Raw genomic sequence first — 24,656 nt, 5'->3', positions numbered from 1 at the left:
AAATTTACTTTTTTTTTTTTTAACCCGCAGAACACACCATGTACTTGCACATCATCTACTTCCCCTTTTTTTAACAGCCGTTGTGTGTGAAAGAATAGCCTTTTCACACAGTTCTGAGCTCAGTGTTTGTGCTTCCTGTCATCGTTGCTTGTAAATGAGATTTGACCTGGGCAATCTGATCCAGGATCAGTGTGAAACTGCAGGGCATGCATTGACGTCCGCACCTATGTTGACCACAGATGAGTGCTTGCAGGCAATAATAAAAATAATGTCAGCATGTTCCCTTTTTTCTCTGCTGGTGAATTTAATAATTACAAAGCATCTATTGACAGCATTTCAAAAATATCTGCATTTTGGGAAAAAATTTTTAGTTAATATTTCATTTTATTAAAGTAGATGTTTTGGAGTCTCATAAAGGTGAGAAATGGACTTCCATTCTTCCCTGTCTGTAGCCTTTGACATCAAAGCGTGGGTCGCAAGTGTCAGTGGTCATTTTCATGCAGCTCTATAGCCCTAAGGCACGTGGCATTTTGTTTCAATGAATGACTGATAATGTGAGCTTTGTATCATTCTTTGTATCATTCAGAAACTCTAATTTAAATGTGTGTGTGTGTGTGTGTGTGTGGTTTAAACCCTTGAGCATTTTCAAGTACACTAATAAACATAATGACCACATCCTTTGTGCTGTTCCCATTAGAGCTCTCACACAGACAAGAGATCCGTTTGTTGTGGTTGTCAGATACCTGGGTAGTTTGATCTTAGATAAGCCTGGGGAAAAAAAAGAGGACAAAATTGTACCTTTTAAGGTACAAGTGGCCGTCACTGGGGTGGTACCCTTAAGGCATCTAAAGCCCCTTTCACACTGCAATTCCGGCAAATACACGGATAATGCAACCCGGCATTTGTTCCCAGGACGCTAGATTTGGTCCATTCACACTGCCAGCGAAATACCGTAATATGTGCACTTTTCACACACAACCCGTAACGGTCCCGGGTCGAGTTGACACGTGACATCTGGATGTGACGTATAACGGCGAGCGATCTCAGCTTCAGCGCGGATAGTAAGGAGGTCCGTGGTCTCGACTTGTGTCCAGTTTGCGCTCATTTCTGCTTGTTTAATTTTAGTTTCTTTTGTATACGAACACTCTCTGCGTTTAAAACACAGACTAGCTCTTCTGGCGCTGCAGGGTTGTATTATTGAAAAAACAAGCTCTAGGAGTCGCACGATAACTACGTACACATTGCGGCATTAGTTTCGGCTTTTGTTCACACAGCGCTCGTCCCGGGTCGAATCCCGCAATATTACTAGGTCCCCGACCCGGGTCGAATTCGGTAATCAATCCCGGGACGTGGTTGCTTTCACACAGAAGGCGACCCGGCAATGTTCCGGGAATATTGCGGGTCCGACGTGCAGTGTGAAAGGGGCTTAAGTGAGGGTTAGGCAAGTTTATTCCTAAAGAGCTGATGTCCTCCAGAGTTTAGCTCCAACCCAACTAAGCCTGGTGAATATTATCTATTAGCATTTTAGTCAGTGATTCGATTAATCAAACATTTTTTTCATGACAATTGTTTATGGCTTCTTTTGATTTGTACATATTCTGTGTTCTACATGGTGAACTATATATGCGATAGGAAATGATTCAGACAGTGTAAATATGCTTTCACGTTAGTTTCACACACACCACCTCAGCACACACACATAGTCTAGACCAGAGCCGTTGACTAGAGACATGAGAGCGCAGCGTGGATCATATGCGCGAGTTGGTACAGACAACGAAACATATCGGACCCATTCAAATTCTGCACAGAGTGATGTATTTCAAAGCGATATAGAGGAGATTATGATGAGAGATGTTTAGAGATTAGGAGGAAACTGGCTTTACAGAAAGGCTCTAGTCAAACTGTGGTATTAACGAAACGCTATTGGCTGTTTCAAAAAGGGGGAGGAGCTGTTTCAGGGGAAATTACATTGAATAATGCTACACGTTTCAATGCACTTCAGTGGGCCTTTTAGTTGGTCAGTAAAAACTTGAAAATCTTGTATTTTTACTGTTTTAGTTAAATAAAGGTTAAAGAGAATTTACAGATTCTTGATTTTATAAGTTTCACAAAATGTCCCAACTTTTCTGGATTTGGGGTTGTATATTCGATCATTTTAATGTGAGGCTTTCAACATGTACTTGGAAACAGCCCAACCCTTTATTGCAAATACTACTCAAAAGATGCTCAATAATTTCCTGAAATTATGTAAATTATTTTTGCCAAAAACACAGTGTGAAAAAAGCACTGTTTTGAATATGTGAGAGCTGCGTGCTTTTATAGACTGAATGCAAATGCATCTTCCTTGGAGGCTGTAGTGGTGAGTTTACTGTTCAGAGCTCGACAGACTGACAGCAGTCATTCATTTCTCTTTAGAGGATTATCAATGTGAAGCTCCTTCAAGGTCACAATGAACTTCATCCTTCATTTGACAGGTGAGTGTCTGCTTAGCTCATGTTACACAAAATACAAATGTAAATTTAAAAGTGAATGAGCAAAAGTGAGTTTTCAAAAGATGTACTGCAAATTGTTGGAGCCGAAAAGTAGTTGTAGTGGGTAATTTTAATCCAAAAATTGCTTACAAAAATGGAGAATAATGTTTACTGTAAAATCCAACAGATGTTCTTACTAACTCACTTTACTTAATGTCTTAACTTAATTGTAAAAAATCTAGAAAACTGTAATATTCACATAATGTGCCTTGTTCACTCAGAAAACCCAAGTTAATATTAAGTGATTAGTTTGACCATTTTACCCCCCAAAAAAGGGAAAAAATTAGTCTTTTCACTCATTTCCTCCACTTCTGCAGTTATCTTTCTCTATTTGCATTCACTCATTTCCTAAACTCAGGTTGTTCAGTTGAATTGTCAATACAATTGAAAAATGTGAGAGAACATTACATAAGCGGACTTCATAAAATGATGTTGATTTTCCTAAAATGGTTTTGTTTTAACTCACCATTATGGTGATCAGTGTTCACTTGTGCACTTGGAGCTTCATTTTTATTATTGTACTTCTCTTCCTGTTAATTCAAGACACACTGCTGTTATATAGATTTACAGTAACTGATGGATTTATCTGTCTAGCGTTACAGCTGATGATAATCGCAGGTAACGTGGCAGTCGTAAAATCTCAAAAGTGCTCTCTGGCGAACACAACCTGTGCAAATAATTCCAGTTATGTGCTCTGTGCTGGAAAAAATGACGCTTGCGAGGCCTTTTCCTGCAACCCTACGAGTACCGGCTGCATCTGCAGGGTCGGATCCTACAACTGCAGCAGCGACTGCAACTATGACACTACGACAAATTACTTTGACTACAATGTGAATACCCACACCTGCTTCAATCTGAAAGGTGTGGACAACACTCTGTCCTTCATGTGTACAGCTTCTTTGTGCGTCATATGCTGTTTCAATTAAAATGCATCCATTTTCTTTCCTTTCAGATTTAAAGAATATAATTTCCTTACAACAGCAAGGGGTATGTGAGGATGAGTTTCTGAAAGATGGTCTTTAAATAATGTCTTATACACTTAGAATTCACATTTACTGTTATAAGAAAAAAAAGTTTTTTTCTTTCATCTGTTTTCTTTTCTTTTTCAGGAGCAGGCAACTGCAAAACAAATAGTGAATATTGTTGATCAGATCGGCAATATGACAGGTCAGATGTCTTCAGAGGTGAGTAACGTTTCTGGGACATTACCTGAATGAAGGGACATTCTCAAAAAATCTAGATTTTTTTCACTTCACAAAATGTCTTGAATTCAATTGTTAATTTTTCTCCCTTAAAAGTAAATGGTATTTTGATACTATTACATAACGGACACCATTTTTTAAAATTATATATTTATCTATTTATTTATATTTCAAGTTATTCAATAAAATAATTGAAATAATTATCTGACGCAATTGAGTGCATACTTTTTTGACCGCTCTTTAAAAATGTATGCGCATCTTGGCGCTTATTTCTGTCATCTATAATTTTTTTTGGAGAATTAATAGGTTTAGGTGATCACCAATATAGTGATCAGTGTTTTGTTTGGTTGGCCAGTTTAACAACTTTTTATGTCAGTTTTTTGGTTTTTGTAACAGTGATGCAGATAAAACTGGTCACTGTCCCAAACTGTTTATTTGTTATTTGTTAATAGATAACTGTACACAAATTGCAACTGCCATCGTCTTTGAGTGATTCTGTTCATTATCATCAGGTGTCTTCAATAATAAAACAGTCATCACTCAGTTAATCACTTAAGTATTTAATTAACTCTAACACTGCTTCAGTGTTACTTTAACACCCTGCTGGAGGTTCCCATATGAACACAGAGCGGTGGTAATTCAACACAGAGGGATTTACTGGACATCTGGACATCCAGTGTTGCAATGTCCCAAAACGTACATAACAATAGGTTGATGGAAACATAGCTAATGGCACTGGCATATAATGGCATATATATATATATATATATATATATATATATATATATATATATATATATATATATATATATATATATATATATATATATATTATGTTTTCTTAATTTTGTTTCTTTATATATATATATATATATATATATATATATATATATATATATATATATATATATATATATTGTGTTCACATGTCCTTGACTAATTAATTAGATTTGGAAAATAAAAAAGTGTGTGAAATATAATAATATGCGTTCAACAAGGTAGCCCAATAACCAAAACGACATAACAGGCAATGCCCCTGACACCGCCGAAGTGAAAGAAAACAAAAAACACCAAATATGTTTTAGGCTGCTCAGTCAGGTGCTCGCTAACTCAGTAGGCTACACGCTGAATGCTCGTGGCAAAATGGCTATTGCGTTTAACAAACCAGAAATAGAAGATCCTCCAATAACCAACAGGACTGGTGTTTGGGTGAACTTTGGATTCTTTGTAAGCTATGATGGTGTTGGCAAGAGTGATGGATTAAAAAACAACGGTATGTTGCATTTGCTGATGGTACAGCTGCGGGAATAATTCATGTCATGTCAATCAACTCATTTACGCCGACAACAAGACGATAAAAAGGAGAAACAGCCACAAACTATCCCACAAACTATCCCCGCAGCATTTAGACCGACATTTCCAACTTTCAAATGGCAAAAGACATCACCACGGCGAGTGGTCCATTTATAGCCGCGGATATGAGACCTAACGCCCGTTTCACACATACTCCGTCTGCAGTGCGTGTGCGGTGCGTATTTTTTTCCGTACCCATGTTAACGGATTACAGCTTTCACACTGCACGCGGATGCGGTCCGCCAGTCCATTCCAGGTGCGTTGCGTCTGCAGCAGTGCGCCGATCGTTTTCGTACCGAGTCTATTTTTTGCTGCGCTGCGTTGCTGCATTAAAGCGATAGAACATTGTTCGCATTAAAATAAACGTGTACTGACGCGAAAATCGAGTAATTTCACCACAGATGCATATCATTTAAAATATACTCTTGTTTCAAAGTCAACACATGGCTTTTTTTCTCTCAAGTAAAGCAACAAAACGACACCTTACCTGGCATTTAGGTTAAAAAAATGTGCCATAATGGAGAGCACTCGTACTTTGGAGGTGAAAAGCAAAGTTCTTTTTGACCTGCAGGATTTCTTTTAAAAGGGTGTAAAAACAAAAGATAAGACGAGAGTCAGCTGTTTATGAATAGACTATTGTAAGTTTCTAATTTAAAATGTTTGTGATTTAAGGCTATAAACTATGTTTAAATGTTTTGCCACTTGTGTGAGCTAAATCTAAAGTATATGAATATGAATAAATGACTTTAATAAAATGTTGTTTAAATGTAGTTGGCTATGTAACCTGACTTCTATTAAAGAGTAAACAAAGAGAGTTGGAATTCTGACGAGGCATGTTCAGTAAAAACTTTTGGATTTTAAATAAAAATAATGAATAAATGCTGTGTTTGTGGTGTGCAACAGCGGATCAGTTGCGGACTACAAACGCAGCATATGTGAAAGGACTACAGGGTGTGGGGCTCCTGCAACGCAACACGCAACGCACACGCTAATGTAAAGAGCTAATGTCTTATTCCTGTAACTACATAGAAGATGCACTGTAAAAAAATTGTGGTGGTTTTTGTTGGTTAAACTTAAAAAAGTAAGAAACCTGGTTGCCTTAAAATTTTGAGTTTATTTAAATTAAAAATTTGAGTTGATACAATGAAGGAAATTAGTTTAATAAATAGAAACTCAAAATATTTTTGAATCTGAACCACATAAAAAATGTGATAAATCATGAAAATAGCACAATTTGGCATGTTTCACTGCGTCATCAGAAATAAAACTCACACAATTACCCAATATGCTTACAAAATCTTTTAATAATATTTTAATAAAGGCTGTCGAATCTCAAAAAATGTTCATTGTATTAACTCAAAATTTTAATTTCAATGAACTTTTTTCTTTTTCTTTTTTTTTTCCTAAATAATTTTTTACAGTGTGGGTAAAGTATAGCTCCATCATTGTTCAATGTAAAAAAGAAAAGAAAAAGAAATTCATACTTTGTTAGTTTTAATAAAAAAAGAATAAAAAAAGGTAATTTATCTGCCAATTTTTTCTTTTTGCTGTATCTAAAACAAACCGAACCGTGCCGAACCAAACCGTGACACCAGTGTATCGTATCGAACCGAACCGTGAATTTTGTGAACCGTTACACCCCTAATATATATATATATATATATATATATATATATATATATATATATATATATATATATATATATATATATATATATATATATATATATATATGCCACTGGTAGGCCAAGACAATAGCATCCACTATCCAGTGGGCTAACCTCTGCTTGGAGACAGCCTTTCCCTTCTGCTGGCCTCCGTAACAGACAAAGGGCTTCTGTGAGATTGTAAAGCGTTGAGTTCGGTCAACGTAAGCGTGGAGTGTGCAAATGGGACATAAAGATAGGGCTGTGTCTGCCTCCTCCAAAGGCAGCGCTTGCAGGTTCACCACCTGTTTCCGAAAGGGAGTTGTAGGAACCTTGGGCATGTGTCTCAGGGCAACGTGAGAGTTGGCCGGCCCGAATTCTAGGCACGATTCATCGACCATAAGTGCATGCAGGTCCCTTACCCTCTTGATTCAACAGACTGCAAAGGCTCAAATAGAGGACCCTGAAGTGCTCTGAGCACCAGGGCTAAGTCTCAAGAGGGTACCGAGGTAGAACGAGGAGGATTTAGTCTCCTCGCATCTCTGAGGGACCTGACGATTAAGTTGTGCTTACAAAAGGATTTACCGCCTACTGCATCGTGATATGCCACTATTGCTGCAACATACACTTTGAGGGTGGTGGGAGACAGGATTTGCTCCAGCCCATCCTGCAGGACGGATAGCACAATGTTAATTCAGGGGTTCAAACACCTTCAGGGGTCTTATCGGTGGGAAGACCACCACTCGACGAACAGGTTCCACTTCAAAGCTTAGAGGCACCTCGTAGAGGGGGCTCTAGCAGAAGTAATGGTTTTGTACCACTGCCTGTGGCAGGCCACCTAGAACCTCCACGTCTCATCCAGGAACCAGACATGGAGTTTCAAGAAGTCTGGACGCGGGTGCCATAGAGTGCCCCATCCCTGAGAAAGATTTTCCTTCCTCAGGGGAATTGGCCAGGGAGGGGCTGACACGAGGAGTGAGAGTTCAGGGAACCAGGTCCGATTGGACCAATAGGGCACAACTAGCAAGACCTGCTCCTCGTCCTCCCTGACCTTGCACAGAGTCTGTGCTAGAAGGCTCAATGTGGAAACGCATATTTGCTTAGGGCCCGGGGCCAGATGTGTGCGAGTGCATCTATGCCTAAGGTACCTTCTGTCAGGGAGTAGTACCACTGGCAATGGGTCATGTCTGGAGAGGTGATCAGTTTTACCTGCGCGGCTCCGAAGTGCTCCAGGGGTGGAGTCGCCATTCACCTGGAGTTGTGCACTGACGAGAGAGCTGTGAGAGAGTGTTGCCCGAGCACTCCTGGTTTGGACAGAGTGTGGGTGAGAAGGCCTGTTGCTGTCCTCAGTACCCATGATGCTGCCCACTGCCCGGAGATAGGGAGGTGGAGAACTCGGCACCAACTCTGAGGCGGCCCGTAGTGTTGACTGAGTAATCCAGTGTGGGGCTGAGCGTGGGTGAGAAGGCCTGGTGGCGTCCTCGGTGCCCACACTGCTGTCCTCGGATGAAAAGAGGGGAGGAAAAGAGTGGCAAGGCCTGGGGGCAACGAGCACTGCCAGCCTGAACCTCTTGGGACCCAGGGAGGGAGGAAACTACTCTTCTATTGAGAATGTGGGTACCGCTGGACTCCAGAGAGCCAGTGGCAGGAACAAAACCGATATATATATATATTCACTTCCCAGTCCTCCTCAGGCGGAGGGAGGGGTACTGACACCGCCTCCCCGAGAGCAGGTCCCCTACTCACTGGGCTACCTGTTTCAGGGCCGCTTGTCCTTGCGCATGCCAGCAGACTTTGCGGGACCCTGGACGGGTTGGGTGCCTCCCTTGCACCCAGCCACCTGCTGCCCAAGTAGAGGCTGCTGCTCAGCAGGGGCAGAGGCAGATGCAGTAGGATGCCTTCGGTGTTAAGCTGGCGGAGTTGCTGTGACCGGTGATGGAGGCAGCAGCAGTCGGGGCAGGATGTTTTTTTTCATGCCTCTGCCTGCTACTGGGCCTCCAAGAACTCCTGGGCAAAGTTCTCGATGATGTCATCAAAGAGGCAAGCCTGACAGACAGAGGCATTGAGGAACCAAACTTTGTAGGGCTCACATATCTGCCAGGTTTAGCCCCATATGACATTCCTGGACCACTAGTGTGGACATCTCCTGACCCAGGGAGCATTTGGTGACTTTCGTCACCCAGAGAGCAAGGTCCAACACTGCACACAGTTCCTACATAACCCCTGGGTCGGGACTACCCCCGTGCATGCTGGACAGAGGGTGGTGAGAGAGGGAAAACTATTTTTTCTTTTTTACAGATTAGGACCATTTTGGTTTTCCATATTTCCCCTCTCTCCAATGCAGCAATTAAAAATCTGTCCTCTGCCAGAGCCCCAAATTAAATGCTAGGTCCTCATTTTTTAAGGACCAGCAATCTCATCTTTAAGCTACCAGCAGGCATGTGAGACAGTGAACGTGGATGTCAGAACGGCACATGGTGCACTGGATGCTCAAGCCCCTCTGAAGAAGGTGAACAATGCACCGACGTGGTCATGTTCTCATGAAAGAACCTAAACCACCCACAAACCCAGTCTCAGCATGCTTGTGATGCGATAGAGGTGTGGGGGTCCAAAGAGATGTACCCGGCGGGGAAGCCCCACTGTAATCCTGAGGTCACCAGCACTTATTAGCTAAAGTAGCCCTGGTGCCCCAGAAAAGGAACTGGTTTGGGAAATAGACAAAGGGACTCGTCTCGACTGCGCATATAGAGCTCCGAGTGACACAGCACGCTGAGCGCTCGAGCCCTTATGAGAAGGGTGAGACGAACAATGCATCTCAATATCACGTCTATATGTTATGCGTCTACATGTGAGAGCGAATGGTGAACATCAAATGAGGACAGGAAGCTATTGCATCCAGAAACACACAGTTTGCATTACATGTTGAAAAGATGTCGGGTCAAACCGTGTTGCTCTTTTAGAAAAGGAAAACTGCTCTTTATCAGTGCCGAGGCACATTTAGAAACACTCGAAGCAGATTGGTCTCTGAAAATAGATCCAAATTCGTTGGTCAGTTCCGACATATGTCGAACGTGACCTACTGAAAGGGAGCACAGAATTGTTGACATTTTTGCAGATTTATTAAAAAAGAAAAACTAAAATATCACATGGTCTTAAGTATTCAGACCCTTTGCTTAGTATTTAGTATAAGCACCCTTTGGATCTAATACAGCCATTAGTCTTTTCGGGAAAGATGCAACAAGTTTTTCACACCTGGATTTGGGGATCCTCTGCCATTCCTCCTTGCAGATCCTCTCTAGTTCTGCCAGGTTAGATGGTAAACGTTGGTGGACAGCCATTTTCCGGTCTCTCCAGAGATGCTCAATTGGGTTTAAGTCAGGGCTCTGCCTGGGCCATTCAAGAACAGTCACAGAGTTGTTGTGAAGCCACTCCTTCGTTATTTTAGCTGTGTGCTTAGGGACATTGTCTTGTTGGAAGGTGAACCTTCAGCCCAGTCTGAGGTCTTGAACACTCTGGAGAAGGTTTTCGTCCAGGATATCCCTGTACTTGGCTGTATTCATCTTTCCCTTAATTGCAACTAGTTGTCCTGTCCCTGCAGCTGAAAAAATCCCCACAGCATGATGCTGCCACCGCCATGCTTCACTGTTGGGACTGTATTGGACAGGTGATGAGCAGTGCCTGGGTTTCACCACACATAACACTGAGAATTAAGTCTCAATCAAACCAGAGAATCGTATTTCTCACCATCTTGGAGTCCTTCAAGTGTTTTTTTTTTTTTAGCAAACTCCATGCAGGCTTTCATGTGTCTTGCACTGAGGAGAGGCTTCCGTCAGGCCACTCTGCCATAAAGCCCCGACTGATGGAGGGCTGCAGTGATGGTTGACTTTCTACAACTTTATCCCATCTCCTGTCTGGATCTCTGGAGCTCAGCCACAGTGATCTTTGAGTTCTTCTTTACCTCTATAAATAAATGCAATTTATTTAAATAATGCAATTAAATTGCTGTATGCATATTTGAACAGCATATTCTAACACTAAATGAAGCTACAATCATTCTTCTATAATTATATTATTTTTTATTATTTTTACTATTTACTATATTATTTTTACTATTTATTTTTGCACTATTGTTAGACCATGCGCTAATGTTTGACCCTGGAAAATAATATTTTTAAAACAAAGAAATAAATAATTATGTGGTGTTTCTTGACTATTTGAAACCTTTTTCAGGGAATGTTTGTCTCCATATTTTAAAAATGAACCATAGATTACACTCTTTTGCCATAGAAATCATTTTCATGCTACAGTAGTAATTCTTTGGTATTTGATTAGATGGCGGACGACTTTTTGAAGATTGTTGATGCTGCCCAGGTACCTATTTCAAAATTGGCCAAAGCTGAAGATAAAGATACAAATGTGTTATATGGAAACATTTATCTGAACGCCTTTGAGAAACTGGTGTCTGCACTAGTAAAACCAACAGAAACATACAACTTGCAGAATATTAGTCTCAACAATACAGGTAAAGAGCGTTTTTACATCACTGCTTGTACTTATGTTTTTACACATTTTAAAAACAAAGCTAATGGTGTGCGTCATAGTCAAATATGGTCTTCTGGAGAAGCCAGCTCTTTCTGTGTGTTTTTTTCCCCTTTTTTTTCCTTCACTTTAAAATGCCTTCTGTCCATTACAATATTCACAGGAATTTATTCTTCCTGAAAGTATCAATGCCAATAAATAACTTTTATATTTAAAGATTACAGGGCTTTAATTTGTAAAACACACCAGCTAAATATAGATAAGAGATTATATGTGTTTTTTCTTACTTGTAGAAGTAAGAGTTCTTGCAATTGGACCAAATGCATCTACAATCCCTTTGATCAGGACAGAAAAAGCTCATATGGATATTGACCTTTTTGAGATAGCCAACAGCAGCACTACAAGTATGTTTGAAACATGAACATGTTCTATGCTGTTAAAGTGTTTTTTTGTTGTTGTTTTTTTTAATAAATTGATGTGACTCATTTTATGTTGGTCTGTCACACAGGATCAGCTGCTGTGACTTTCATGAGTTATAAGTCAATGGAGAATCTACTGAAGCCTGACTTCTTCAACACATCAAATGACACGATTAAAACCATGATGTCCACTGTGATCTCAGCTACTCTTCAACAAACCAACAACACCAAACTCACCAAACCAGTCAACTTCACCCTCAGACACATCAGAGTGAGAGACTGAAATGAGGTTTCATCCAGCCTGAGAACTGATGAACATCTGAAAACATCTAATATTCAGTGTTGTAATATTTTCTGCATGTTCTTTCTTCTTTTTGCAGGAGTTCGACCCCAGCGGTTCTCTGTCCTGTGTGTACTGGAATATCAGCGAGTGGAGTGTAGATGGTTGTTCTGTTTTAGAGACCAACAGCAGCTTCACTGTGTGTTCCTGTGTTCATCTGTCGACATTCGCTCTCATCATGCAAACCAGCCACCCAACAGAGGTACGAGAACATTTATAGAGACCATTGAAGAAGAGCACAGATTTGGCACTCATGTACTCTGACATGTTTTCTCTCAGAGCAACTCACTGATGGAGCTGTTGAATTTGGTGTGTGTGATCGTGGGGCTGGTGTTCTTCAGTTTGGCCCTGTTGACCTTTGCCCTTTGTCAGTGGAGTCCTGGAGTGAATAATGTGGCTCGAATCAACCTCTGTGTGAGTCTGCTGTTGGCTCACCTTCTGTTCCTGCTCACACAACAGTTCCTGAGACTCATACGCCGTCAGCAGGTGAGAATGATGAAGGAGCCCTACAGCTCAGCACAGCCTCACTGAGAATCATCATAACCGTCTCTCATGCTCTCCAGGTGTTGTGTGCCGTGATATCAGGTGTGCTGCACTTCCTCTTTCTCTCCGGCTTTGTGTGGATGTTCATTGAAGCTTTGCTGCTCTATATCTGTGTGAAGAACCTATCACAGATCAGCTCCAAAAAGAGGGAGGTGCTTAACAGTGGATTCCTGTGTGTGATTGGATATACGGTTGCTCTGGTTGTGGTGAGCGTGTCTGTCGGGCTGCTTCCTGAAGGATATGGCAGCGAACAGTGAGTTGGTGTTTTAAGTTAATTTGATTAGAAGCAAATAAAGCAGCTCTGGGCTATTGTTTATTTTTTTCTGCAATCTGATAAAAGTACAGCTTTACTTATACTGTATAAACACACACAAGATAAAAAAAAACCCCACCACAATTCAACACCAGAAATATAATTTTTGAATACATTCATTCAGTTCTTATATTGTGTTCTGATTGGTCCTCTAAACAGCTGCTGGATTAAACTGGATAAAGGTTTTATCTGGAGTTTTCTGGGTCCTGTTTGTGTCATACTAGCAGTAAGCACATTTCTTATTTCTCATAATTTTTATTTATATTAAAGGAAAAACAATGTGATTAATTATTATTTTCTACTTTTTAGTTAAACACGATTCTCTTCATCAACATCATCATCAAACTGAACTTTACTCTCAAAAATCTGAACGCTGAAGTTTCACAGATGAGACAAACCAAGTAACAAACATTATAGTTTGAACACTTATATATAATCAATAAAGATATGGTAATTATCTTTCTTTCTCTGCAGGATTATGACATTTAAAACACTGGCTCAGTTTGTGGTTCTTGGTTGCTCCTGGATTCTGGGTCCCTTCACTAAGGACAGTCAGATTCTGGAGATCCTCTTCCTGATCGTGAACTCCCAGCAGGGAACCTTCATCTTTCTGGTCTATTGTGTCCTCAATGATGAGGTCAGACATCACTCAATTTACCACCATATTCCATTCCAAACTGAAGAAAAATGGCTTTGATCTGCTGTCTGACATTAATGCTTCAATCGCCACGCTTTTAAACCTCCTTTAAAATTTTAGGACCTTTCACAAGTTTTTTTCTATTTTGTCCTCTGTAATTAGTTCAGACATTTTCTGATGCCGCTCTATAGGAAAATTGTTTCACTCACTTCAGAGACGGTATTTGGAACAAAAGTATAAGTGTTTACTTCAGAAACTCTCTCTTAACAATCCTTTTCTTACACTGCAAAAAATGCTAAAGTTGCAGAGAGCAGCAAATATAGCTTAACTTCAACATATCTCATGTCAACACAAATTTCAAACATGGTGATGACTTACAATTGTAATTTAGTACAAATATGAACTCTGAAACATGTGACATCTAAATAACTGTTACCACATAACCATTTTTTTCAAGCTGCAAATCATGGTGAGAACTGACACACCATTGTTGAATATACAAATGTTTTTTTAGATAACTCAATTTGGATAGTTGGGACAACATTTGGTAAAGTCAACAAAACAACTTTTGTAAGCAATGTTTAAAGCATTCTTGTTTATTTCACACAAGATAATAAACCGACTCATCCCATATAATCTTTGTTTAATCTGTTAGAAGAAAATGTTGCTAACAAAAGCTCCAAAACTTGCCCAAATGTTGTCCCAACTTTACAAATTGAGTTATGTAAACAAACAATTTTACATTCAACAATGATGTGCCAGTTCCCAGCATGCATTGCAGCTTGAAAAAAAAGGAAAATATTGGGGTATTCCAATAATACGAACAGAGTTCCTATTTTACTGAATTACAATTGTTGATCATCACCATGTTTGAGATTTGTGTTGACTAAGGGTGTGAACCAACACTCGTCTCACAGTTTGGTTCGATTATGATTATCATGTGATCAGTTTGGTTCAATTTGCTATCACGATGCATCACAATGATCACAAAGATAGACTGAATTCTTGTATACAATTTTGACAGTAAATACAAGCAGTCAGATCTGAAAATTAAATTTTACCTGCTCAAAGAAAACATGCTTCTTGAATGTATCAAGCATCAAATAAAACTCAAGTTTGAAAATACATTAGAATATACATTACAAGTGAAATTCTTTTGATAAATATTGTCTTCCAGGTCGTGCTTACCAGGTTGTTCATAAAAGCTGAAATGTGCGAAGACGTATGCTTTTAATGTAGTTGGAGCATTTTTAATTACTCACACTTGCGCCTCGCCTCCCTCTTCCATTCTACTACAGTGACAAAGCACGTACGCGTCAAATGACGTCAGAAAAGAATCAGTACATTATAATCAGTTATGTCTATTACTGAACCAACACAATGTTTTGGGGTGTTGAGCTATACACTCACCTAAAGGATTATTAGGAATACCATACTAATAATGTGTTTAACCCCCTTTCGCCTTCAGAACTGCCTTAATTCTACATGGCATTGATTCAACAAGTTGCTGAAAGCATTCTTTATAATTGTTGGCCCATATTGATAGGATAGCATCTTGCAGTTGATGGAGATTTGTGGGATGCACATCCAGGGCACGAAGCTCCTGTTCCACCACATCCCAAAGATGCTCTATTGGGTTGAGATCTGGTGACTGTGGGGGCCATTTTAGTTCAGTCAACTCATTGTTATGTTCAAGAAACCAATTTGAAATGATTTGAACTTTGTGACATGGTGCATTATCCTGCTGGAAGTAACCATCGAAGATGGTTACATGATTGTCGTAAAGGGGTGGACATGGTCAGAAACAATGCTCAGGTAGGCTGTGGCATTTAAACGATGCCCAATTGGCACTAAGGGGCCTAATGTGTGCCAAGAAAACATCCCCCACACCATTACACCACCACCAGCCTGCACAGTGGTAACAAGGCATGATGGATCCATGTTCTCATTCTCATTTTACGCCAAATTCTGACTCCACCATCTGAATGTCTCAACAGAAATCGAGACTCATCAGACCAGGCAACATTTTTCCAGTCTTCAACCGTCCAATTTTGGTGAGCCCATGCAAATTGTAGCCTCTTTTCCCTATTTGTAGTGGAGATGAGTGGAACCCGGTGGGCTCTTCCGCTGTTGTAGCCCATCCACCTCAAGGTTGTGCGTGTTGTGGCTTCACAAATGCTTTGCTGTACACTTGGTTGTAACGAGTGGTTATTTCAGTTAAAGTTGCTCTTCTATCAGCTTGAATCAGTCGGCCCATTCTCCTCTGACCTCGAGCATCAACAAGGCATTTTCGCCCACAGGACTGCCGCATACTGGATGTTTTTCCTTTTTCACACCATTCTTTGTAAATCCTAGCAATGGTTGTGCGTAAAAATCCCAGTAACTGAGCAGATTGTGAAATACTCAGACCGGCCTGTCTGGCACCAACAACCATGCCACGCTAAAAAATTGCTTAAATAACCATTCTTTCCCATTCAGACATTCAGTTTGGAGTTCAAGAGATTGACCAGGACCACACCCCTAAATGCATTGAAGCAACTGCCATGTGGTTGGTTGATTAGATAATTGCATTAATGAGAAATTGAACAGGTGTTCCTAATAATTCTTTAGGTGAGTGTATGTGCTTTTCATTGCAACTTTTGCAGCTTATTTTCCTGGGTGAAATGGGTAAAATGTGTGCTAGTTTTAAGATGCAAATGATGTTCATGTCGAAAATAAAACATGGAGATGAAAAAACAAGGATTATAGCTGTTTACATGGCTAAACATTATTTGGTTGTATTGACAATACATTTTAAGTTCAAAATATCACCTGCTACTCATTTAACAAACAAAAGTTTTTAAGCTGATTTTCACTGGAGCAAATTAAAAGACTGGGTAAACCCAGCCCAATCTGCCGGCAATTTGAATTCGCCCTGCAGCTCAGGTTGGAAACCTGTACATATTTCTATCCTGCTTCTGTAACAAATGTGTAGGGATCAATCAAAAAATAGCTTATCCACTTGTCACACTATTGACGATGGATGGTTGTTCACACAATCATGGATAGAGAAGCAATGGATCGTTGGTCTGATTGGTTAAAGGTGTCAGGTTCAATAAAGAATGATTCAATAGCGAATGTGAAACAACAGGGTTTATTAGCCCTGTTCACACCGCAAGTCTTAATGCTCAAATCAGATTTTTTGCTCAGATCCGATTTTTTGTTTGGCTGTTCATATTACCTTTTAAAATGTGGCCTATATCTGATTCCAGTGTGAACTGTTTGAGGTTTCAAACTAACCCGCATGTGTAAAAGAACAATATCAATGACATCAGACACAGCACCCTGTTGCATTAACGTTCGGGAGGTTATAGAGGAAGTAAGCATTTTCGCTTTTATTTAAAAATGTTTGTGTAAGGGAAGCCATAACAGTAATGAGCAGGTGCTGAAGAGGAGAAGAACGAAAAGAAAGAGAGCAAAATTGGTTATTTTGGCCTTTTGTCACCTTCCCTTTTGACCACATTCTTCTGTGTCCCCGTTCTTTCATTGTGTGTTCTATTTTTTTCAAAAACGGAGCGGTTACGGTAGGATCCTCCTAGTTTAGCTTGAATTGAAGTATCTCCCCATATACTAATTAGGTCCAACACCTTATCCTCCCTCCATTGACTCACTCCATCGCTGGTTGTTTTCCATATCTAGTCCATATAATGTTACTGTCTGTGTCTGTTGTGTCTTGGGCTAACTCGCCAGCACATAATTGTGGCAAATGTCAACATAGATTGAAGTAAAAGTCACATAAAATCCGCATTGGTTGTTCACACTGCAGCCGCATTGAAAAAAATCATATCTGGGTCTGATTCAGGACCACATATGTATGTGGTCTAAATCTGATTTGAAAAAAAATCACAATACAGGGAACAAGACCTAGATCTAGACACGAAATGCAGGTTCACCAAGACAGGCAGGACCAGGATATATATTGTGTGACATGTCTTGATCTGACAAACACTAGGTGGTTAGAAAGACATTAAATAGGCAAGTTGATTAGCCGCAGCTGGTGCTGATTATCTGATCAATGGCAGACAGCAACCACACCTGCGCACACAGAGAGAATGAGTCAGTGAATTCATGAACTGTGACAGTACCCCTCTCCTAGGAGCACCTCCTGGCGCTCCCAGGAGAACTTACCCATTGAATTTATAATTATCGATAAGGGACTGATCCAGAATGTCCCTCGCAGGAACCCAACTTATCTTCTCTCTCCAGAGGTAGAGAAGCAGCCCAGGACTTACTGAAGACTTCCTTCAGGTCGAGGTACTCCTTGGGCATGTTTGAGAAATTCACTTTCTCATCCTGCAACACAGAACCAGACACAGACAAACCGGCAGACAAAAGACAAGAGGCATAGCACTGACTGCTCCACACAGAGATGGAGTTGTGGCCCTAGTCAACCCTATAGGGTTATATTGCACCACCCAGTGATGACTGAGGATGATGGAAACCAGAGGAGAGTCCTTGATCATCTAAAAGTGATGTGCAAACGTTCTGTTCAGAAAATTACCTTTAGCTCCTCTCCAGTCACTGTAACCATGCGTCCACTCACATTGCCAGATTGATCAGTCCAGACAAGCAAATTACTTGAGTTAACTTTTTTCAAGTAGGCTCAACTTACATTTACATTTAATCATTTAGCAGACGCTTTTATCCAAAGCGACTTACAAAAAAGGTGAGAGTAATAGAAGCAACGAAACAGACAAGGCCAACAACCTGTAAGAGCTGTAAGAAATCTCAATTAATTAGCACAGTACACAATTTTTTTTTTAAATAGACATCTACAACAAAAACTCACGGACGCAAAATGCCGAACACTGGATTTTGATAGCTATGATAACAACCCATTAGGACTAAGGCTGTTGCCCCAGCTGTTGTCGTTAATGCAGATTCAGTGGCCCAATGGGTTGGTTTTGTATGGCATTCTAGCTAAACGCGCAGCAATAGCCATCTACAACAAAAACTCACGTACGCAAAATACAGAACACTGGATTTTGATAGTTATGATAACTATGTAACATACCTGCCTGAAGGCACAAATCCGGATGAGAGACGTAGATATGATCCAGTAGTGTGTGCTTTTTGGTCGTTGCTGTGGTGATCAGTAAGTGCTATTCTGTATTGGTCAAGTGCAATTGGAAAAGATGTGTCTTAAGATGTTTTTTAAAAATGGCTACAGACTTGGCAGCACGAATTGAGATCGGCAGGTCATTCCACCAGGTGGGAACGGTCCAGGAAAATGTCTGTGAGATCGATTTCATGCCTCTTTGGGATGGAACCACGAGGCGCCGCTCGCTCGCAGAACGCAAGCTTCTGGAGGGTGTGTAAGTCTGAACCAGTGAGTTTAGGTATATTGGTGCAGAGCCAGTGGTTGTTTTGTAGGCAAGAACTAGTGCCTTGAATTTGATGCGAGCAGCCATTGGCAACCAGTGCAGTTTGATGAAGAGAGGCGTAACATGCGCTCTCTTCGGCTCATTAAAGACCACTCTCGCCGCTGCATTCTGGATCAGCTGCAAGGGTTTGATAGTGCATGCTGGAAGCCCAGCCAGAAGAGCATTACAATAGTCCAGTCTGGAGAGAACAAGAGCTTGAACCAGGAGTTGTGCAGCCTGTTCTGATAGGAAGGGTCTGATCTTTCTAATGTTGTATAAAGCAAATCTGCAGGACCGGGATGTTGCAGTAATGTGGTCAGTGAAGTTTAACTGGTCATCAATCACAACTCCAAGGTTTCTGGCTGTCCTTGATGGAGATATGGTCGATGAACCAAGCTGAATGGAGAAATTTTGATGAAGTGCTGGGTTGGTTGAGAAAACAAGTAATTCTGTCTTTGCAAGATTGAGTTTAAGATGATGCTCTTTCATCCAGTCAGAAATGTCTGTCAGACAGGCAGCGATACGAACACTGACTGTAGGATCATATGGTTGAAAGGAGAAGTAGAGTTGAGTGTCATCAGCATAGCAGTGATAGGAGAAGCCGTGTTTCTGTGTTTCTGAAAAAAACTTGTTTTTTTAGTTGTCTTGACAAAAAGTTTTAAGTTCAAAAGATTACCTGATTTTCATTAGATGAACAAAAGTATTTAAGTAGTTGAGTTACCTTAAAAAGTTGAATGCAATAAATTGCCTTATGTTTTCAAGTTATCTTACCTTAAGTTAAAAATTAAGGTTAAGATTAAGTATTTAAGTTAGATCAACAAACTCCATTGTGGTTCATGAGTTTCAGAGGTTAAATTAATGTCATGATGCTCCTCACTCAGCTTCTCTCATCTCATTCTTATCCAGGTCAGAAAGCAGTACAGGAAGTTCTTCAGATTTGTCAGAGGTGTCTTTGCTGTGAACACAAAAAAGGTCTGCGAAAACATGAAATAACAAGTACTGTTCAAATGCCATTAATATACAGGTAATGTACTTATGATTCCAGCCTGTCTCGTGGTTAATGACTTTTATGTTGAAGTGTTTCTGTTCCATTTGTTTCTGTATTCCCTTTCTGTGTTTAGTTTTAGCTACCCTTGTTCCTACTCCCTTGTCTGTTTCCATAGCCAGTTTGTTACCATGGCGACTCATTGCCATTTCTTCCCTGCTGCTTCGTAACAGATGTTATGATTACAGTAAAAAAAAACAACTGAATATTTTTTTTTGTTGGACTTAAATGTAGTCTCAGCCCAGATACAGGTCTTTTGATTTTATTAAAGCTGTAAATACTATTGATGTAGAACTTATAGCTGTGTGTGTGTATATATATATATATATATATATATATATATATATATATATATATATATATATATATATATATATATATACACGTATATATATACACGTATATATATATATATATATATATATATATATATATATATATATATATATATATATATATATATATATATATATATATATATATATAATTTTTTAAATTTTTTTTACTCACAAAACTTTCTTGGTGGAGGGTGAAGAGGATATTTTTACAGACTGTTGTTGAGCTCAGACAGCTCCAGGGAAATACTGTTTCTTCTGTAAGGAACCTTGTTATATATCTTTAAATATTCATATGGCAAAATATATTTTCAGAAGGGAAGGTCACAGGTTTTATAGGTTTAGTAGATTTATCTTAATAACGGAACTATTAAGATAAGTGCTTGAACAGATATCTCAAAATCTGTAGTCTTATGTCTTTTTTGAAATTTTTCGTATTTTTGAAAATCTTGATTTTTGCTTTCAGAGTTTATTTTAAAGCCACAATATGTAATTTTTTGCTGCTAGAGGTTGCTTATATAAAAAAAAGGCGTAGCCTGATAAAGCCTTGATTTCACAGACCTTTTATTATACCGTAGACAACCACTTCCGCTTCTTTCATAATGTGTATGTGGGGTAACGCAGCAATGTTTTATCAGTGATGTTATAATGCTTCTCTGTGCATTCACTCGGCGGCTACTATGGGACACTTGTTCACACTGCAGTAAGCTAGATGGATGTTAGGCATACTAAAACATGGTACTCACTGTAAATCAAGAAAATGAGATTTAAACAATAAGAATGTATTGTTAACAATGATTCATTTTCTGATGATGAATGTATCCAAACAGTTGCTCATCTGTCTAATAAAACACATAATATATTAAAGCATCTTTGGTGTTTCCATGGTTTCTACAAAATAAAACACGGAAATAGAGTGTAACGCGGGTATGATGTCATTTAAAATTGCTTATTTCTGTCAGGACCACTATCGTCAATGATGATTGATTGAATATTAGCATATAGTTTGGATAATCATAATAATAATAATAATAATAATAATACATTTTGTTTATAAAGCACTTTACATTTTATAGAAAATCTCAAAGAGCTACAAAGGGAGGAAAAAAATAAAAATAAAGCAGTTAGAGCAATTAAGAATTAAGTTCACACAAAATCAACACAGAAATGTAAACACAAAACAATTTAAACATTAAAAGACTTTCTAAACAGGTATGTTTTTAGTCCCGTTTTAAAGGCATCAGTGGTTTGTGGAGCCCTCAGATGTTCAGGGAGGGCTTTCCACAGGTGTGGAGCAGCGGCACAGAAGGCTCTGTCCCCAATGGTGCGGGTCTTAATCCCAGGGGGATAGAGCCGATGAGTGTTTGTGGAGTGAAGAGAACATGCTGAGATATGTGGAGTAATGAGCTCTTTAAGAGGTTAGTTCACCCAAAAATGAAAATTATTTCATTAATTACTCACCATCATGTCGTTGGACACCCGTAACACCTTCGTTCATCTTTGGAAAACAAATGAAGATATTTTTGTTGAAAGTTGAGAAAGGCTTCAGATCGGCCTCCATTGGCATTCAGTACATTCCCACTCACAAGACCCATAAAAGGCACTAGAAACGACGTTACAAAGTCCATCTCACTACAGTGGCTGTACAATAATTTTACGAAGCGACGAGAATGACTTTATCCGCCAAGGTAGGTGGGAGCATTGCCATGAATGCACTGATGTGTTAGGAGAGAGATTTTTTTACTCGATCTGAGCGGAAATAGGAAGCCAATGTAGAGACTGAAGAATTGGTGTGTGAGTTCAAAAATGTGGTCATATTTACACACTCTCATCAGGATCCTAGCGGCACTGTTTTTGTATGTGCTGGAGTTTCTGGATGCTCTTGCTAGGAATCCCAAAGAGACGAGCGTTACAATAATCCAGTCTCGAGGAGACAAAGGCATGAACGAGTTTCTCAGCATCATGAAGGGTGAGTGAGGGACGGAGTCTGGCTATATTCCTGAGGTGACAAAAGGATGTTTTGCAAATATATTTAATGTGGGCCTCTAAGGTTAAGTGTGAATCAAACCTAACACCGAGATTGGTGATTATGGATGATAGCGGAATGTCCTGGCCAAAATGTAATACAGGTTATGGATTGCCGTTATTGTCCCGTTCTGGGCAAAAACTCCCTGCACATCCATATAGCATGAATAAGAGCAGCAATAACCCCCATAAGGGTAAACAGAACAGAACCAACATGATATATTGAAGATATCATTAATGTTGATATTAAACGTACAAAATAATTCAGGAATTTAATTTTGATTCGAGGGGAATTAGAATACCAAATCCCGACTGTACGAGAGGAGGAGGTGGGGATGGAGGAGGGTAAATGAGCTCGGTAGAAACGCGATAGCTGCTGATACTGAGGATGCTGTGATAGACGTTATCTTCCTACACTGTAAAAAAAATAATAATTCAGGTCTCCAATATAACATTTTCTAGTGACTGATCACATCTACATTTTTCAGTTGGCCAAATAGATTTTCCGCGAATTGATGCAATTTAATTCACAGAAATTCAATTTGGCCAACTGATAAAATATAGATGGGATCAGATGATCACCTCATTATTTTTGTTCATGACTGTAGAAATTATGTGATTTGTTAACACTGTTATAAAAACACAGACCAAGGTGCCCAGAAGTCCACTTTTGGCAGAGCAGGGACGCGGATGGGCAACCAGTCAACAATGAAAAACAGGGAACAAGATGACCAGGAAGACAAACACTGGATCTAGACACGAGATGCAGGAACACAGAGATAGCCACAGACCATAAAAAGCCAAGGGTCAAACCGCCCAACTAAAGCAAACACTGATCTCCATAATGGTGACCAAACATTTTCAATAAAACATCAGCAGCTGTTAATTTGCAAAAAAGACCTGTAGATAAATGACAGTCTGCTTTGTAATAAGAGAGATTTGGTGTATTTTCAGTTGATTTCACTCCAGAAACGACTGCAGTGAGGGCCGGGAGAACAAACTTGCAAAAATCACAAAAAGATGGACACGGACAAGACAGACGTCAGTGATGCAGACCCAGCTGAAAGCGGAACGTCATCGTGAGTCCCTGGCTAATATGGAAATACTTTGGATATAGAAAAGGAAAAAATATTTTGTGTGGTTTTCCTGGAGGATATCCAATTTGCAAAAAAATGTGGATGCAAAGTGGCTGCAAAAGGAGGAAACACAGTGAGCGTGTCGGGGAACACATGCCCCAGTGCAGATAAAGGTATGTTTATAACTTAAGGCCGAATTATTTCTGTGACGCAGAGGGAATCCCAGAATCCAGTAATGGCAATTGAATTTACAGTATAACACAAATGTGTACAACACACAAATGGATGGATGAATGAATAACTCAAAAGTAAAGCTGTACAATAAATCAAACAATGACATGGTCTGTGAATATTGAAGGACAAAACACTATTAATACATGCTATATAAAGAAATTGCTTGTTCTGTCTGTGTGAATGAGCAGCGCTGTTTCATCACTACACACTCAAGTACGCCTGATGCTCATGGTGTTTTAACGTATTGGGACATGAACATTTCCAAAGCCCTAATGAGCATTTTGATAATTTTATTTGAATAAAAACCTCTGTCAAATACATTCTGAAACAAGTATTCACTACAACGTGTCAAAATAAAGGTTTGGTTTATCCAGAAACTAGAAATTATGACAGAAATATATTACTATTGTAGGCCTAATTGAATGTACTTGTCAACATAATAATAATATTAATATAATTTAAACATTTAAGATTTTTTTAAGCTATTGTTTAATTGAGTGAATTCCTGTTTTTCAGCAGTTTGCAAAAAGATGAAAATAAATAAAAGGATAAAAGTTTGTTATATTTTATTTGATTACCACCATTTTTTTTTAAATAAATATATTTGTATTAAATCATAAAAAGAAATATTTCCCAGGACTCTACTATTATTTTAATAAATTAATGATAAAAATGCGTTGTTAATCTAATTCATAATCATTTATTGAATTTAGTTGATTGGACATGTTTTATTGAAATTTGAATAAACAAAACAAACAAATGGTTTCAAGTTTGTTATAATAAACCATTTATTCAACTAGACATTCGTATAATGGCATTTTTAACTGATGATAACAATAACTATAATTGAATAATACAGATTATGTATTAAATAATTGTTTAATACTGAGATGCTAAGAAACTCTGATTTCCCTTATCGAGGGAACTCGCACTGCGGCGTAAGGCTGCGAGAACGCCTCTGTGTGACTGTGTCAGGAAGCACTCGTGAAATCCGTCCAATGGCGTGATGGGACGTC

At 39.3% G+C, this 24,656-nt stretch overlaps 1 protein-coding gene and 1 long non-coding RNA gene across 2 annotated transcripts; both read left to right on the top strand.

The window, feature by feature from the left end:
* The first annotated feature begins 2,358 nt into the window (after nt 1–2,358).
* Nucleotides 2,359–3,519, top strand: LOC137073860 (uncharacterized). The gene is made up of 3 exons (XR_010904808.1): nt 2,359–2,474; nt 3,126–3,392; nt 3,484–3,519. It is a non-coding gene; the product is annotated as an uncharacterized lncRNA (long non-coding RNA).
* Nucleotides 3,520–3,662: 143 nt separating this feature from the next.
* Nucleotides 3,663–20,179, top strand: LOC137073867 (adhesion G protein-coupled receptor E3-like). The gene is made up of 11 exons (XM_067442575.1): nt 3,663–3,715; nt 11,065–11,254; nt 11,565–11,675; nt 11,780–11,961; nt 12,071–12,232; nt 12,310–12,516; nt 12,594–12,826; nt 13,046–13,112; nt 13,196–13,287; nt 13,361–13,523; nt 19,832–20,179. The coding sequence occupies exons 1-11, from the start codon at nt 3,692–3,694 to the stop codon at nt 19,916–19,918; spliced, it is 1,518 nt and encodes a 505-aa protein (XP_067298676.1). The 5' UTR covers nt 3,663–3,691; the 3' UTR covers nt 19,919–20,179.
* The last annotated feature ends 4,477 nt before the right edge of the window (nt 20,180–24,656 follow it).

This window comes from Pseudorasbora parva, chromosome 4, assembly GCF_024679245.1.
Source record: "Pseudorasbora parva isolate DD20220531a chromosome 4, ASM2467924v1, whole genome shotgun sequence".
NCBI lineage: Eukaryota > Metazoa > Chordata > Actinopteri > Cypriniformes > Gobionidae > Pseudorasbora > Pseudorasbora parva.
Note: the sequence above shows the minus strand (reverse complement) of the source record. Positions and strands in the feature narration are given on the sequence as shown.